The sequence below is a fragment of the Strigops habroptila genome, chromosome Z (genome assembly GCF_004027225.2).
Source record: "Strigops habroptila isolate Jane chromosome Z, bStrHab1.2.pri, whole genome shotgun sequence".
In the NCBI taxonomy this organism is placed as follows: domain Eukaryota; kingdom Metazoa; phylum Chordata; class Aves; order Psittaciformes; family Psittacidae; genus Strigops; species Strigops habroptila.
The window spans coordinates 44,854,187-44,866,379 of record NC_044302.2 but is presented as its reverse complement, the minus strand read 5'-3'; the positions used below and the strand labels follow the sequence as shown (position 1 = coordinate 44,866,379).

At 34.9% G+C, this 12,193-nt stretch overlaps 1 protein-coding gene across 5 annotated transcripts in view; it reads left to right on the top strand.

The window, feature by feature from the left end:
* IFT74 (intraflagellar transport 74) overlaps nucleotides 1–11,972 on the top strand; it is a 37,488-nt gene extending 25,516 nt beyond the window's left edge. For 4 of the 5 annotated variants that reach the window (XM_030512759.1, XM_030512757.1, XM_030512760.1 and 1 more), the window contains 6 exons: nucleotides 941–1,038; nucleotides 2,024–2,150; nucleotides 5,709–5,872; nucleotides 6,519–6,644; nucleotides 9,072–9,132; nucleotides 11,053–11,972. In XM_030512759.1, coding sequence (XP_030368619.1) covers nucleotides 941–1,038; nucleotides 2,024–2,150; nucleotides 5,709–5,872; nucleotides 6,519–6,644; nucleotides 9,072–9,132; nucleotides 11,053–11,168 — 692 coding nt within the window. In that variant the 3' untranslated portion in view covers nucleotides 11,169–11,972. Of the gene's footprint in view, nucleotides 1–940; nucleotides 1,039–2,023; nucleotides 2,151–5,708; nucleotides 5,873–6,518; nucleotides 6,645–9,071; nucleotides 9,133–11,052 lie in introns of those variants that run through there. The other variant, XR_003995135.1, reaches the window with a different exon arrangement.
* The last annotated feature ends 221 nt before the right edge of the window (nucleotides 11,973–12,193 follow it).

Here is a 12,193-nt window from a genome sequence, read left to right as displayed (position 1 = left end):
GAATCCAGAATTCTCTAGTCAGTCTTCCTCCCTTCAGGATTTGTCAGTATTTCCATTAAGTAGATCCTCTTGTTGTCTTTCTCCTTTCTTGAATTTGCTATCTAATCCTTCTTGCTCAAACAAGCGCTTCTTCTCTTTTTCATTCAGCTAGAAAGTTTGCAAACTCTTGTGTTTCCTGAGTGTTTCTGTGTATATAAGCCATGTTTCAGGAGGAGACCCATGAGGGGAGGGCTGATCATAACTTATAACCCTGAATGGCATCTTGATAGACCTATGACTTTTATGTGATGTGTCCAGCACCCTTTTTTCAATATGCCTGTCATGAGAAATACGTTGTAGTATGCCTGAGACACACATACAGAGGGTATACCACCATTACAAGTGTCTTACCAAACTCAGTTGGACACTTATTAGAATGAACATAAATTAGAGATGTAGCAAAGGGACATCATACATAAAGAAAGAGATGATAGCAGGTGAATATTGGTCTCAGGTCCTTAGCAGTGTTTGGCATTTAGTCCAGCCCATTAGAGATAGTCAAGTCCCTAGTGAAGTACTTGTTCCCTTTCTATAGTAACCTATTTTGATAGCTTTCAGAAGAATTAAGACCAACAGCTGCTGGGACAAGCATTCAAAAAGCTGTCATAAATGATTATGATGAAACTCCTTATCCATTGGGTGGCAACCCTCACCTAAGCAGTATCCAAGAAGGTGGTGACATCATATCATTAATCGGTCAAATATGTGTCTCTGCGAAAATTGTCCCCTTTTTCTTTCTAACTCATAAGTTCAAGTGTTCCAAGGACTCTATCACCTGTCTCTTAAATAAATAAAGTAACCTGCCTGAAACTGTACAGCTTGTAAAATTTTGACTGGAAACTACAAGGGCTTGTGCTATACCCACACAAGCAGCAGCTTTCTGTATCATGTTGATCTCTAGATTTTTTTGAGACTTTTGAAGAGGTGAAGAATCAGGAATTGGAACGAAAGGCCCAAATAGAAGCCAACATTGTTGCACTCCTGGAGCACTCAAGCAGGGTAAGCGCATTTTCCTCCTCCTGTGGTAAGCTAGGAATTGAAAAAGACAGAACAGGAGAATGTTTGGTTAAAGAAGGGTGGTGTTTTTTATATATTATCCATCCAATATTTGCATCATAATCTCTTAAGAGGATTAAACGTTAAATCATGTACAGCTGTAGTTAAAAAAACAAAACAAATCCACAAAAACCAAAAACCAAGACATAATTTGATTGATTAATTTGTTTCTGGGAAGAGACTTTTGTATATTAGATAACACTCGTGACCAGAATAAAAGAAATGTGTGCATAATTGCTGTAACTCATCATCACTGCTATAATGAACATTATTCCATTAATTATAAACGTTTCAGAATACTGCAAATAAAACTACTGCAATATTTTGTTTACCTAAGGTCTGCAAATATCAGTTCATGGGTAGTCTGTCACTACTGTTGAGTAACTGGCAATATTCCAATACCCTGCTGTGTAATATTTAATGTAAACACTTTAGAAATTGTTCCCATTTGCAGTCTGCTGTTTTTTTGCACTTTCAAAACATTTGTTCTTACAACATTTTTAGTTCCCATGGATTTTTTTTATCTTATAGAAATCTTTCAGCTGAGTAATAGTTTGATTATATCACCGCTTCGTTGTCTTCCAAAACTTTTTCAGTATGGTATTCCTTAGGTAAATAGGCAATGACAGTTTCGTAGGGATTGATAATGGCAACATAGTATACATTTGTTGCATTTTTATGGTGTATACTTGCTGCATTTTTGTTTCATCTTCAGTGGGCTGTCAGTACATCTTTTATCAAAAGTTGGCAGAATGAAAATTGTTCATATTTAAATCACTTCAGAGTATTTCCAGTATTTTCAGTCTTTGCAGAAGAAAAGCCACATAACAGACAATGTACGGAGACAGGAGAGTTTTTTACTTGTCCAGTTACCATTTGTTGTTTCAAAGATACATCATGTTCTCATTATTTTATTGGTAACACACAGAATGTGAATCATATGAAACAAATTTCATCTGTTACCAATCAAGAACTGAAGATAATGCAGGAAGACCTCACTTTTAAATCAAATGAAATGCAGAAATCACAGAGCACTGCTAAGAATCTGATTACAGGTGAGTTCAGCAATGAATTTTCAAATTCATTTCTTAAAAAAATTAAAATTACCTTAGTTGTTATATTAGTAATAAGTACAAGATTAGTGATCTCCAAATATCAAAATACAGTGGCAAGTTAAGAAATTCAAACTCTTGTGGGTAACAAGTTATTTATATTACTTAGGAATATAAATATTAGGAGTATTTAACTTACTATTATGATGCTTCTTTGCACAGATGTACATTAAACATGTATTTTAATACAAGAGTACAAAGTTCTTTGATCTAGCAGTTTCACTTTATTAATATTCACCTTGAATATAAACGGTTGTCATTATCTTAAAATAGTGTTTAATAAATTGAAGTAGAGACTTTCCTCGGTTATCTAACCATGTATTATTTGTAAAGGTAGTTCTCAGAATCACTTAGTTATGGTTTGTGCTTTTCTAAAAGGGAATGTACCATGAAAGAATAATTTGCAACAATAGTGAATAGCTCTCAAATTACCAGGCTTTGACTCTGCAGAGTGAATATTCATTTTTACTTCATTTCGGAACTACTCAAATAGGTAAAATTAAGTGTAAGAATCTGCAGGATCTTGCCTGTAATTTAAAAAAGCATACAGTATTTTTCTTTCATTTCCATGGCAAGTATCTGTTTAGTTCTTTCTTTCATTGTTTACAGTGGAATTGTTCTCATAATTCTAAGCATTTGCCAATATCGTTATTGGTTTAACAAGCCTTTCCTTGTTTGTTTGGCTAAAAAGAAGGGGCAGGAATTAAGAACCATAAATCATTTTGTTAGAAGGCTATTACATGCTTTAGTTGGTAGTAATTTTCAAAATAGGACCCTGTGTTGTAACTTCAAAGTAGTTATGTGCAAGTAAGAAGTTGTTATGCGCACAGTGTTACAGTAATAGATTGTTCCGTTGCGTGTTTTAACATTTAGTGTTTGCTTGTCTGCAAATACTCCTTTTGCCATTCTAGCATAGTTTAAAAGCTGGGACATACATTACAAATTCAAATCTGACTTTTTATTCTTTCGTGTAGGCATCGTTTCTTATTAGTTTACAGTATAAGGATATTCTGGAAGCACATAGCACTATAAAGACAATTGAAAGACATTTTTCTTTCTCTGCATAGGGAGAGAAGGAAACTACAATACATAATTTTCAGTAGGTCATTTATGTGATTCATAAGTAAACTCCCAAAAGCAAGGAGTCACAGATACTGTATTAAACAACATAAGATTCTTTAAAAAATACAGTGAATATTGAGTTTGCACAGTTGAAGTTCTTCCTAACCCTTGAATTATAGCACAGTCATCATCAGGATTCTTTTCTTATGTTTAAAATCTGGCTTTCCAAATTTTGTTGCTGTAAAAAAGTCTACCAGCAGAACCTTTAAACAAAAAAAAAAAAAGGAAACCATGAAGAGTAAACAAAGTGCTGATGGGATAGTTTCCCAAAAACGTTTCCCTGGGTCACTGTAGTTTGGTCTGGGAGTTTGCTACTGTGTACACACTGCTTGCTAGACACTGCAACTTCACAGCGTATCAGAAGGAACTGGGCTGCATCCTCTTCCTGTCTCTTCCCCTAGAGAAGTTTTGAGGTTTTTTAGTTTTGATTTTTTTTCATTGAGGCTGTTGCTGGATAAGGATAAAATTCACTCTTCCAGTTTCTTCCCGTTTCACCAGAAAACATGAGAGGGTAGGAATAGCCCGTTGCTGTCTTAACATAGTTTTTACCAGTGTATAGATAGAACAGTCTTAAAAATCCTTTCTGACATTTTGGCATTTATATTGTTATGACTGTTCGCATGTAAAATAAATCCCAATTAGTCAACTATGTATAATTTTAAAATAAAAAATAAAAATGCTGTGATTAGGCCTAAATAAATGCTTAAGAAAATCAAAAGTTATTTTCTGCCATTTCTCTTCAATTTGAATTATTTTTATTTTATAATTCTATTTTTTACTGGGTTTAATGTTAAATTCTTGACTTACTGAGGTCCTTAAGCATTTGTCTGTCTTTAAACCACAGTGGCAGGAACAAAAGAAGGAACAAAAGAAGTAGAGCTGTGGTCTGTTCAGTTGTGCTTTAGGATCTGACACTGACAATAGCAGGAACTTCAAAGTGAAGCTGTAGGCAGTTACAAAATACTGTAGACACAGGGAAGGTGTTTTCGTAAGTCCTTTAAGGTGGATTCATACTCTACACAAAAATCTTGGCTTGTCTTTTTGTTATTTTAAGGTTCCTCAAGAAACCATCAAAGCACTCTGTAATAAGCCAGAAATCTTAATTCAAGCAAATATTTCATTCTAAAAAGCAGTATATGGCATAACTACATAAGAGAAGTGATGAGTATCAAAATCTTGCTATGACAGGGTTTTGATCAGGTGAGGTTTTCCAAAATAATTTCACTAAGAAAACCATACCCACAGGTTTTGGAAAAGTGAACTCATCTTCTGTCACATATGCATATCCACTCCCTTCTGCCATAAAGATCTATGCTGCCTTGGTAAAGTTGGAGGAAAAAATTCCTACCCTTTTTCCAGGAGATCAGCACAAACATAAGTGTGTGAGCAAAATATACAGTCTATGCTGATAGAAGATTCTTTGTGGTGTCCCATCCCTCCCAGTAGCCCACTTTGCCTAACATTTTAGAATGTAGGAAAACCCCTGCGTAATTTGTATCATTATTCTGAGTTAGACACTGCTCTGAAGCGTAAGGTTATGTAGACATGTGTTTAAATGTTCAGGAAAATGAAGAAAAGACAATTACAAGGCTACAGGTCAGAAAACCAGTCTAGCCGCATCTAGTTCTTACACACTCAGAGTGGATAACTTATCCTCAAAACTGGATCAAAGTGTATTTTTTATTTTGTGTATCTTTATTGTGTCCTCTCTTAAGCATCTCATGACTGAACAGTTTCAGTATTTCCATCTCTCTTCATATAAGAATCCATCCATATTTCTAACTCCTTTAATTATCTGTATCTCTTTTGTTTCTTTTTAGTGGATTGTGGGAAGTAAATGCTGTATATTGTAGCACATGCCCATTTTATAAGCTATGACAGTACTTATTCTGTGGATATGTGGAAGTGTTTTCCTGTACAGAGTGAATGCTTAAAGCAGATTTGGCTGTTTGCTGTCATAGAACTAAGTCTTATCATAAACAAGCAAAATGAATAAAACCAACATAAATAACAACAAAAAAAAAAGTTTAATTGTCTGCATTATTGCAGTCATGTTTTTGTAAGGTATCACCACTGCTTTAAGCCTTGAAAATGATTGATGCTGTTGTAAACAACATTAGAAATACCACACTGTGATACAGAAAATCAATACTCTTCACTTACAGAGTATAACACACTAATTGTAATACAGGAGTCTGACTTACAGAATGATTTTGAAGATGAGATTTTTTTCTTTCATTCACATTAACACTCCCATGCATATCAAAATCAAAAGCAGGAGCTGTTTTTGTTGCTTAGATATAGAATAAACCTTTATATAGTAGACAGTGTATTATGAAATAAAATGCCGTGTTAATTGATTGTGTGCTGGTGATCTAGAAAGTCAAAAACTGCAGATGGACCTGCAGAAGATGGAACTCCTGGAGGGCAAGATGGTTGATGAACTAACTTCTCTTCAAGACAAAATAGAACAAACGAAAATGGATTTGAAGGTCTATAGTAATTTGCCAGCTCTGAAAGCATCAGGAGAAGAGAAGCAGCAGGTAATGAAAAGAATGAATCCTTGTGTATGCAGACTTTGTGAGCTTTTGAGCACCTAATGGAGGGGTATCCAGGTCTATGACTGGGAATCCTGACTGATGGCTGAAGATGCGGCTTGCACTCCAGGGCAAATGAATCCAGATGCTTTTCTGCTTATATATGTGACTGGGTATTTGTAGCAGGCTATCAACTGGATACCTTTTCATAATTTCCTTCCACAAAATTTCTCATTTAGTGATTCATCTAAACTTTTCTGATGTAACTTATGTCTACCCGTAAGCTTGAATTTAGCAATCATGAAATCAAAACACAAAAGAAAAATTATTCTGCATGTATTTGCACTAAGACAGACTCCATCTAAAGCACTTCCCACTTCACAGGTGATAAATTTCCTACAAATTCTTAACATTAGCATTCCCACTTGTGCTACAAGCCTACAACTTGGTTATAACCATTGAATAATGTTTTTAGGATAGAGCATGCATGCTAGAGAAAAGCATTATGACTTCTTTAAGCTTATGAATATGTTCTGAAAGGAAGAAAAAATAGCATCTTGAAAGCTAAATTAGAATAATTTGTTTGTAACCCAAAGCAAATTAACTCATCCATTAACTGGTTTGTGTTGGTTTTTTTTTTTCCCCCAACTAGAAACTCCAGGATGACAAAGAAAAATTAACAAAACGTACGCATGCTTTCAAGAAAATAATGGAACACTTGAATACAGAGTATGAGGCAGTAAAGAAAGAGCTGCAAGAGAATGAGACACATTCTCAGGTATAGCTCAAGCTACATACTATCTCTTCAGTTTTTCTATTGCAGTTTTAGTGTTCTCATGCACATGAAGCATTGTATTGACAGAATCCATTTATCCCTTCTCAGGGAGTTTTCGAAGTTATATGCTGTAAATGCGTAGCCCAGTTTTCTGTTTTCAAACAAAAGTTAATATCGTGCCAATGAATTGCTCATAAACTTTGGATTTCAAAGTTACTAGCAGAGGTCTCTCTGAGCTTAAAAATTGTGTGAGTCTTTAACTGTTTGTATTAATTTTGCTCAGAACTCTCCTCCTTTTGCCTTTCTTTTGCTTGAGGAGTTTTGAGGACCAACTTAGAAAGAAACTATAGGAAACAAGAGTCACTGGTAATCAGATAAGATCCCTTTTGCTCTTAAAGTTACGGCAGTAAGTTTTTTCTTGCAACTTGTACTGTTAATTCCATTTCACTTTTTCCAATCCTTCTGCTCCTTGCAGAACACTGAATTTTTAGGGTTTGATTAGACTTCTTAAACCCAAGGAACTTTGGTATATGAGTATATTTACTTTTACATTTCGAAAGTGAATCAGGAAAGATGATGCTTATAAACTCTTGAGCAGCTTTTATTCTTCCATTATAAACACCCATAAATCACTGTAATTTTGGCAACAAAACTTTAATGGCATATAGGTTTAAATACACAGAAAGAAAATGGACAACATCAAAATAAGCTGAAAAAACGGAAATTGATGATTTTCTCTGAATTTCACAGATTTTAATTGTTTCAGAATGTTGAGATCTTTGTCCTTTAGAACGTTACTTTTTTCTGATTCAGTTAAAAGCTGAAGGTGATATTTGTACATGTTTAAGTTAACTTTCTTCTGGAGTGAATTTTATGGAGCAGATGAGAGGGCATAGCTCTAAATGAGGAGGTATACGTATACGTTCATAGCATATGGTTACTGTGGGCTAACTCTAAGGTGATGATATAAATCCCCAAAGCTACATGCCAAAGTGCACAAGACTTCTGTTATTGTTTATGTTTTATGCCAAAATCAGATTCTTATTCCTAGAGGTTATGTAAATCAGACCTGGATACCCAGTCAGTGTTGAGATATGCATAATGATGCAGGAAGTTTATGTAAAACAGTAGCTGTACAGCATTTCATTAGTTCATTAAGCTGTGGCAGTTCTATTTCAATGCGTGCAAAAAGGATTTGTTTCCTTGTTTTTTATGTCATGACTGCAAAAGTCATGAGGGTGAATAAATATAAAATAGCTGGCTAGTTGACATGCATCCAGCATTTTGAAGTACAAATAGCATTTATGTTTCTTGAGGGTTTGGGCAGTTTTGTAAGCAGTCGACTGTATGAGCTGTGGCCTTCAAGGAGTTACTACAAAAATGCACTGAATATATCCTTTGATATATATCAAATGGGCTCCTTTACTGGCTGTATTGCGTGTAGCAATATCTACAAAGGGGGCAATAAATATTATAATTGATCAGATATACCATATCTTGGAAATAAATGACTGGCATGTTTGCTGTGAACCAATACACCAGATAAATCATTCTTCACTGTAAGATTTATTTTGTGTGATATAGGAACTATTTTCATATCAACTTCTAGCTTAAAAATAAGCTTTTAAGTAAAATCTTACAATATTTTCCTAATTTATTATCTTAGTTGCCACTGAAAGTGTAGTCTCAGAATGATTTTCAGGTTTTGCATTTAAAAATAACATCTGCATATCTTGAAATGCAGAACCTTGAACAGTAGCATCAGAAAAACAAATATAAAATTGTATTGTGAGGAAGCAGCCATCGATATAATGTCCACATTAGTTTCCTGTTGATGCTGAAAGTATTGAAGAAGTGCCAGCACTTAACCCACACTCCTACAATCTTCTTGCTGCAGCTCTGTTCTTATCACAGCTTCTGGCATCAGACAGGAAACTACACTATGGAAGTAAGGAAGTTTCTTCTGTGTAGCTAGAAGTCCAAGACAGTGTCAGGAAATATTGTATCTTTGGTGATTTTAGATCTTACTGATTTTAAAAAGAGATCATTTAGATGATATGAACTATAATGAGAATTAGTACCTCTCTGCAGTGTTTATCTTTTTACTTCTGACTTGCTTACACATTTCCCTATATGACAAGTCTTGAATTCTCATGTTTGTTTTTTTCCACCTACCACTTCAGTTAAATGCAGTGCTTTTATATAAATAGATGTATGAAGTGCTTAATTATACATAGGTTAATCATTGGCAGTTTTAAAACAATTTTGCCATTGTTTCTCATTTCTGTGGGGTTGGTTTTTTTTCAAATAACGTTGATCTTATCAGGTGATAGGGTACAGGGTATTGGTACAACCTTTTTTTGGGGGAGATTCTTTGTATAAAGTATGTGTGTAATAATAATAGTTTTTTGTCTCTTTTTGTGTTTTCAGCTTATAAATTTGGAGAGGAAGTGGCAGCACCATGAGCAAAATAACTTTATGATGAAGGAATGTATCCTTTTCTTTAAGAAATACAGTAAAATTCATGCAGTGTAGTAATTGAAGAAGAAATCTGTTTCCTCCAGCAGCATAAGACAGGACAGAATGGGCAGCAGAAGACAGGGGAGGAGGGGAAAGGAGATGCTTTGCAAATGTCTGGTTAGCTGATAGATATTATATATAGCAAAACTTTCATGTGTTATCTGAAACACTTTCATGTGGTCGTAAAACATGAGATTGGTCTTGCGATCCGGAGTTTTTCCTGTTGGATCAGTCTTGCATTAAGTTTCATACAAATATCATCCTATCATCTGTGCTGTCTTACCTGAAGTTACCCAGCAAATGTAGCATTGTTGGAAAATCTTTATAGCATGGTGACTTTGCATGGTGATTTGCAATTTCATAACACCATGAATATCAGTGGTGAAAAAGTAAACAAAAAATTATGTGCATTTACTGTATTTTTTATCAAATAAAAGAGGATTTGCGTATTAGAGGGGAAAATCAGACAAATACTGTAAGGTATGACAAGAGATGCTTTTGCTGCAAAATGGGCTGGGATGGGGGAAGTGCATTGTAGCTCTCTCATTATGTGTTGCTTACTAAAAAGTTACATTCTGCTAATCATAGAATCGTAGAACAGTTTGGGTTGGAAGGGACCTTAAAAATCATCTAATTCCAGACCCCTTCCTTCCACTAGACCAATCTTCCACTAGGTTGCTCAAAGCCCCGTCCAACCTGGCCTTGAACACTTCCCATGATGAGGCATATAAGACCTTCTAAACCATCAGCAAAAGCTTGTTTGGTGCAAGTGATTTTCATAAGGTAGTTTTTGAGACAGCAAAAGTGCTGAAGTTTTTTTAATTAGAATTGGTAGGTCTCATCTTGTACTATTCTCCGTAGTTATTGTAGAGATCTGAGTAGGGCATAGTTACACTTTTATTTTATATTCTAGGGACTTCAAATTCACTGCAATACATTAACTTCTTTAAAATGATTCAGATAACAAAAAATCTGTAATCTCAAAGATGCATATAACCACTGTTATATGATTATTACAGTATAAATATAATTGGTAAAAGTAACAGCAAAACTAGACCACACCATCAAGTGTTGTGTGTTGGACTATGTACATCACTACATGTCTCAGAAAATGGCAGAAGAATATATTTCAGGCAACTCTGTAACAGCCTAGCCATCAGGGGAAACAATAATAGTACAGGATACACGTATAGCATTATCTTTTTCATACACCAAGTATCCCATTTCTCATATTTGATAAGTGCTCTGATTCTTAGAAAAAAATCAGAAAAAAATCGTGGACAGTGTAAGGTAATTAGACTCCACCTCCTCTGTGAAGAAGGCTCTATAGGAATATCTTACTAAGGCAAGAATCTTAGATCCTATTTTTTCTAAAACAAAAAACTCTAAAACAAACCAAGAAAAAAAGTTTATATTAAAAGCACCTCCTTACTTGCTACAGTGTTATTACCTATCCAAATGTGAACCCCTTTGCAGAGTTTTATATCTGCTTGGGCTAGTCCTGCTTTCTTGGACTGGGACTTTTATAGCCCAGTTATAGAGTTCTAAAGTGCCAAACTGAATGTAGGGCTGTAAATAGCTGAGTGACTTGAAATGATTTTGTTTGTGGTGTTACAATGGGCAGAGTCTTCCACAAGGGACCTATTGTCTGTATATATCAAAATAAAACTAACTCGGCATGTACTCTCTTTTTATTCTTTCACAGTGCTTGGCATGCGATTGCAGCTAGTAAATTGGTGTAAATCTTTTAGACCCAGTTTGAGGTTTTTCCATTATTTGCACCCCTTGACAGTTTTCACAGAAGGAAACTTACTGTATTGCAGTTTCCTTGTGGTCTCTAATTATCCTAATATTTATACTGGCAGCTTGTTTCCTTAATTCTTTTAATCAGTCATAGCAACAAAAAGTCAGGAGAGTGACTATCAGCCAGTAATGAAGAACGTGAGAAGGCTGGTCACAGAATACAACAAAGCTCTCATAGAAGCTTTACAGAACACCAAGAACTGAATCCAGGCGCTTCCTTCCTGCCCCAGTGGACCAACAATGAAAGATGTGCACAGGCAGCATGGAAAACTAGATTGCTGAACTCATTCACTCACCACTATGGCAACAGACTCTTAAAAGTAGTTCTTCCAGGTTTTTAGACGTCACAGTTTTTAATACTATTCCTCTTTTGCAACAGTTAAAAATTTTAGAAATGAACTTCTGAATTTTATAAACTTGTAGAAATAAAAAAGAAATACTGCACATCAGAATATTTTACTGAGTCCCATTGCTGGATTGAAATGTGAAACTTTAGCCTGCTTTACACAGTGGATCTCTAATCGTCTTGTAGGCCTATCCCTGCCAAACAGAACAGGAGTTTTTTGCTTGAATAAGGACTGCCTGGCAGGCTCTAATACACATTATCTTAAATGAAGTGTATGATAAGATTAATGGTAATATCAGCATACCATCCCTATTTAAACAGCAACTTATGACAAGGAAGGAAAACATCTAAGGAGGACAAGCAAATGTACGTTACATCTGTTAGAAAATTTTCCTTTCCCAGTGGAGAATTGATTAACTTCTTTATATTTTTTTAATATAATTATAAAAGGAGAACCATAATATGCAAAGTGAAGCATAACTGTTACTGATCTTGTGCAGAGCATTTTACTTTTGTAGTATTTACCAATAAAAGAAATAACAGGGAAAATTATTTGTATTTTCTGCAATGTTTTTTTTTAATCAGGTTTCAAGCTGCAGTGTCATATGCACGCTCTACTTTGAAAAAATACTTAGAAAGAGATTCGGCATTACAGAACAAAACCAGGACTGATGCAGAAAAATGCAGACTGATGCAGTGCTTTTGAGAAATTTCAGAAAACATTTACATAAAACAAAATTTCCATGTGGGGATTTCCCTCACATTCTACATGTAATTATAAACTGCCTATTGATAATTTTCTCCACCTGGTATGTTGTAACCTAGTCCTGATCAAAAAGAAGAAAAAACCACAATTGACTGTAGATAGGAATCTTAGCCAGAC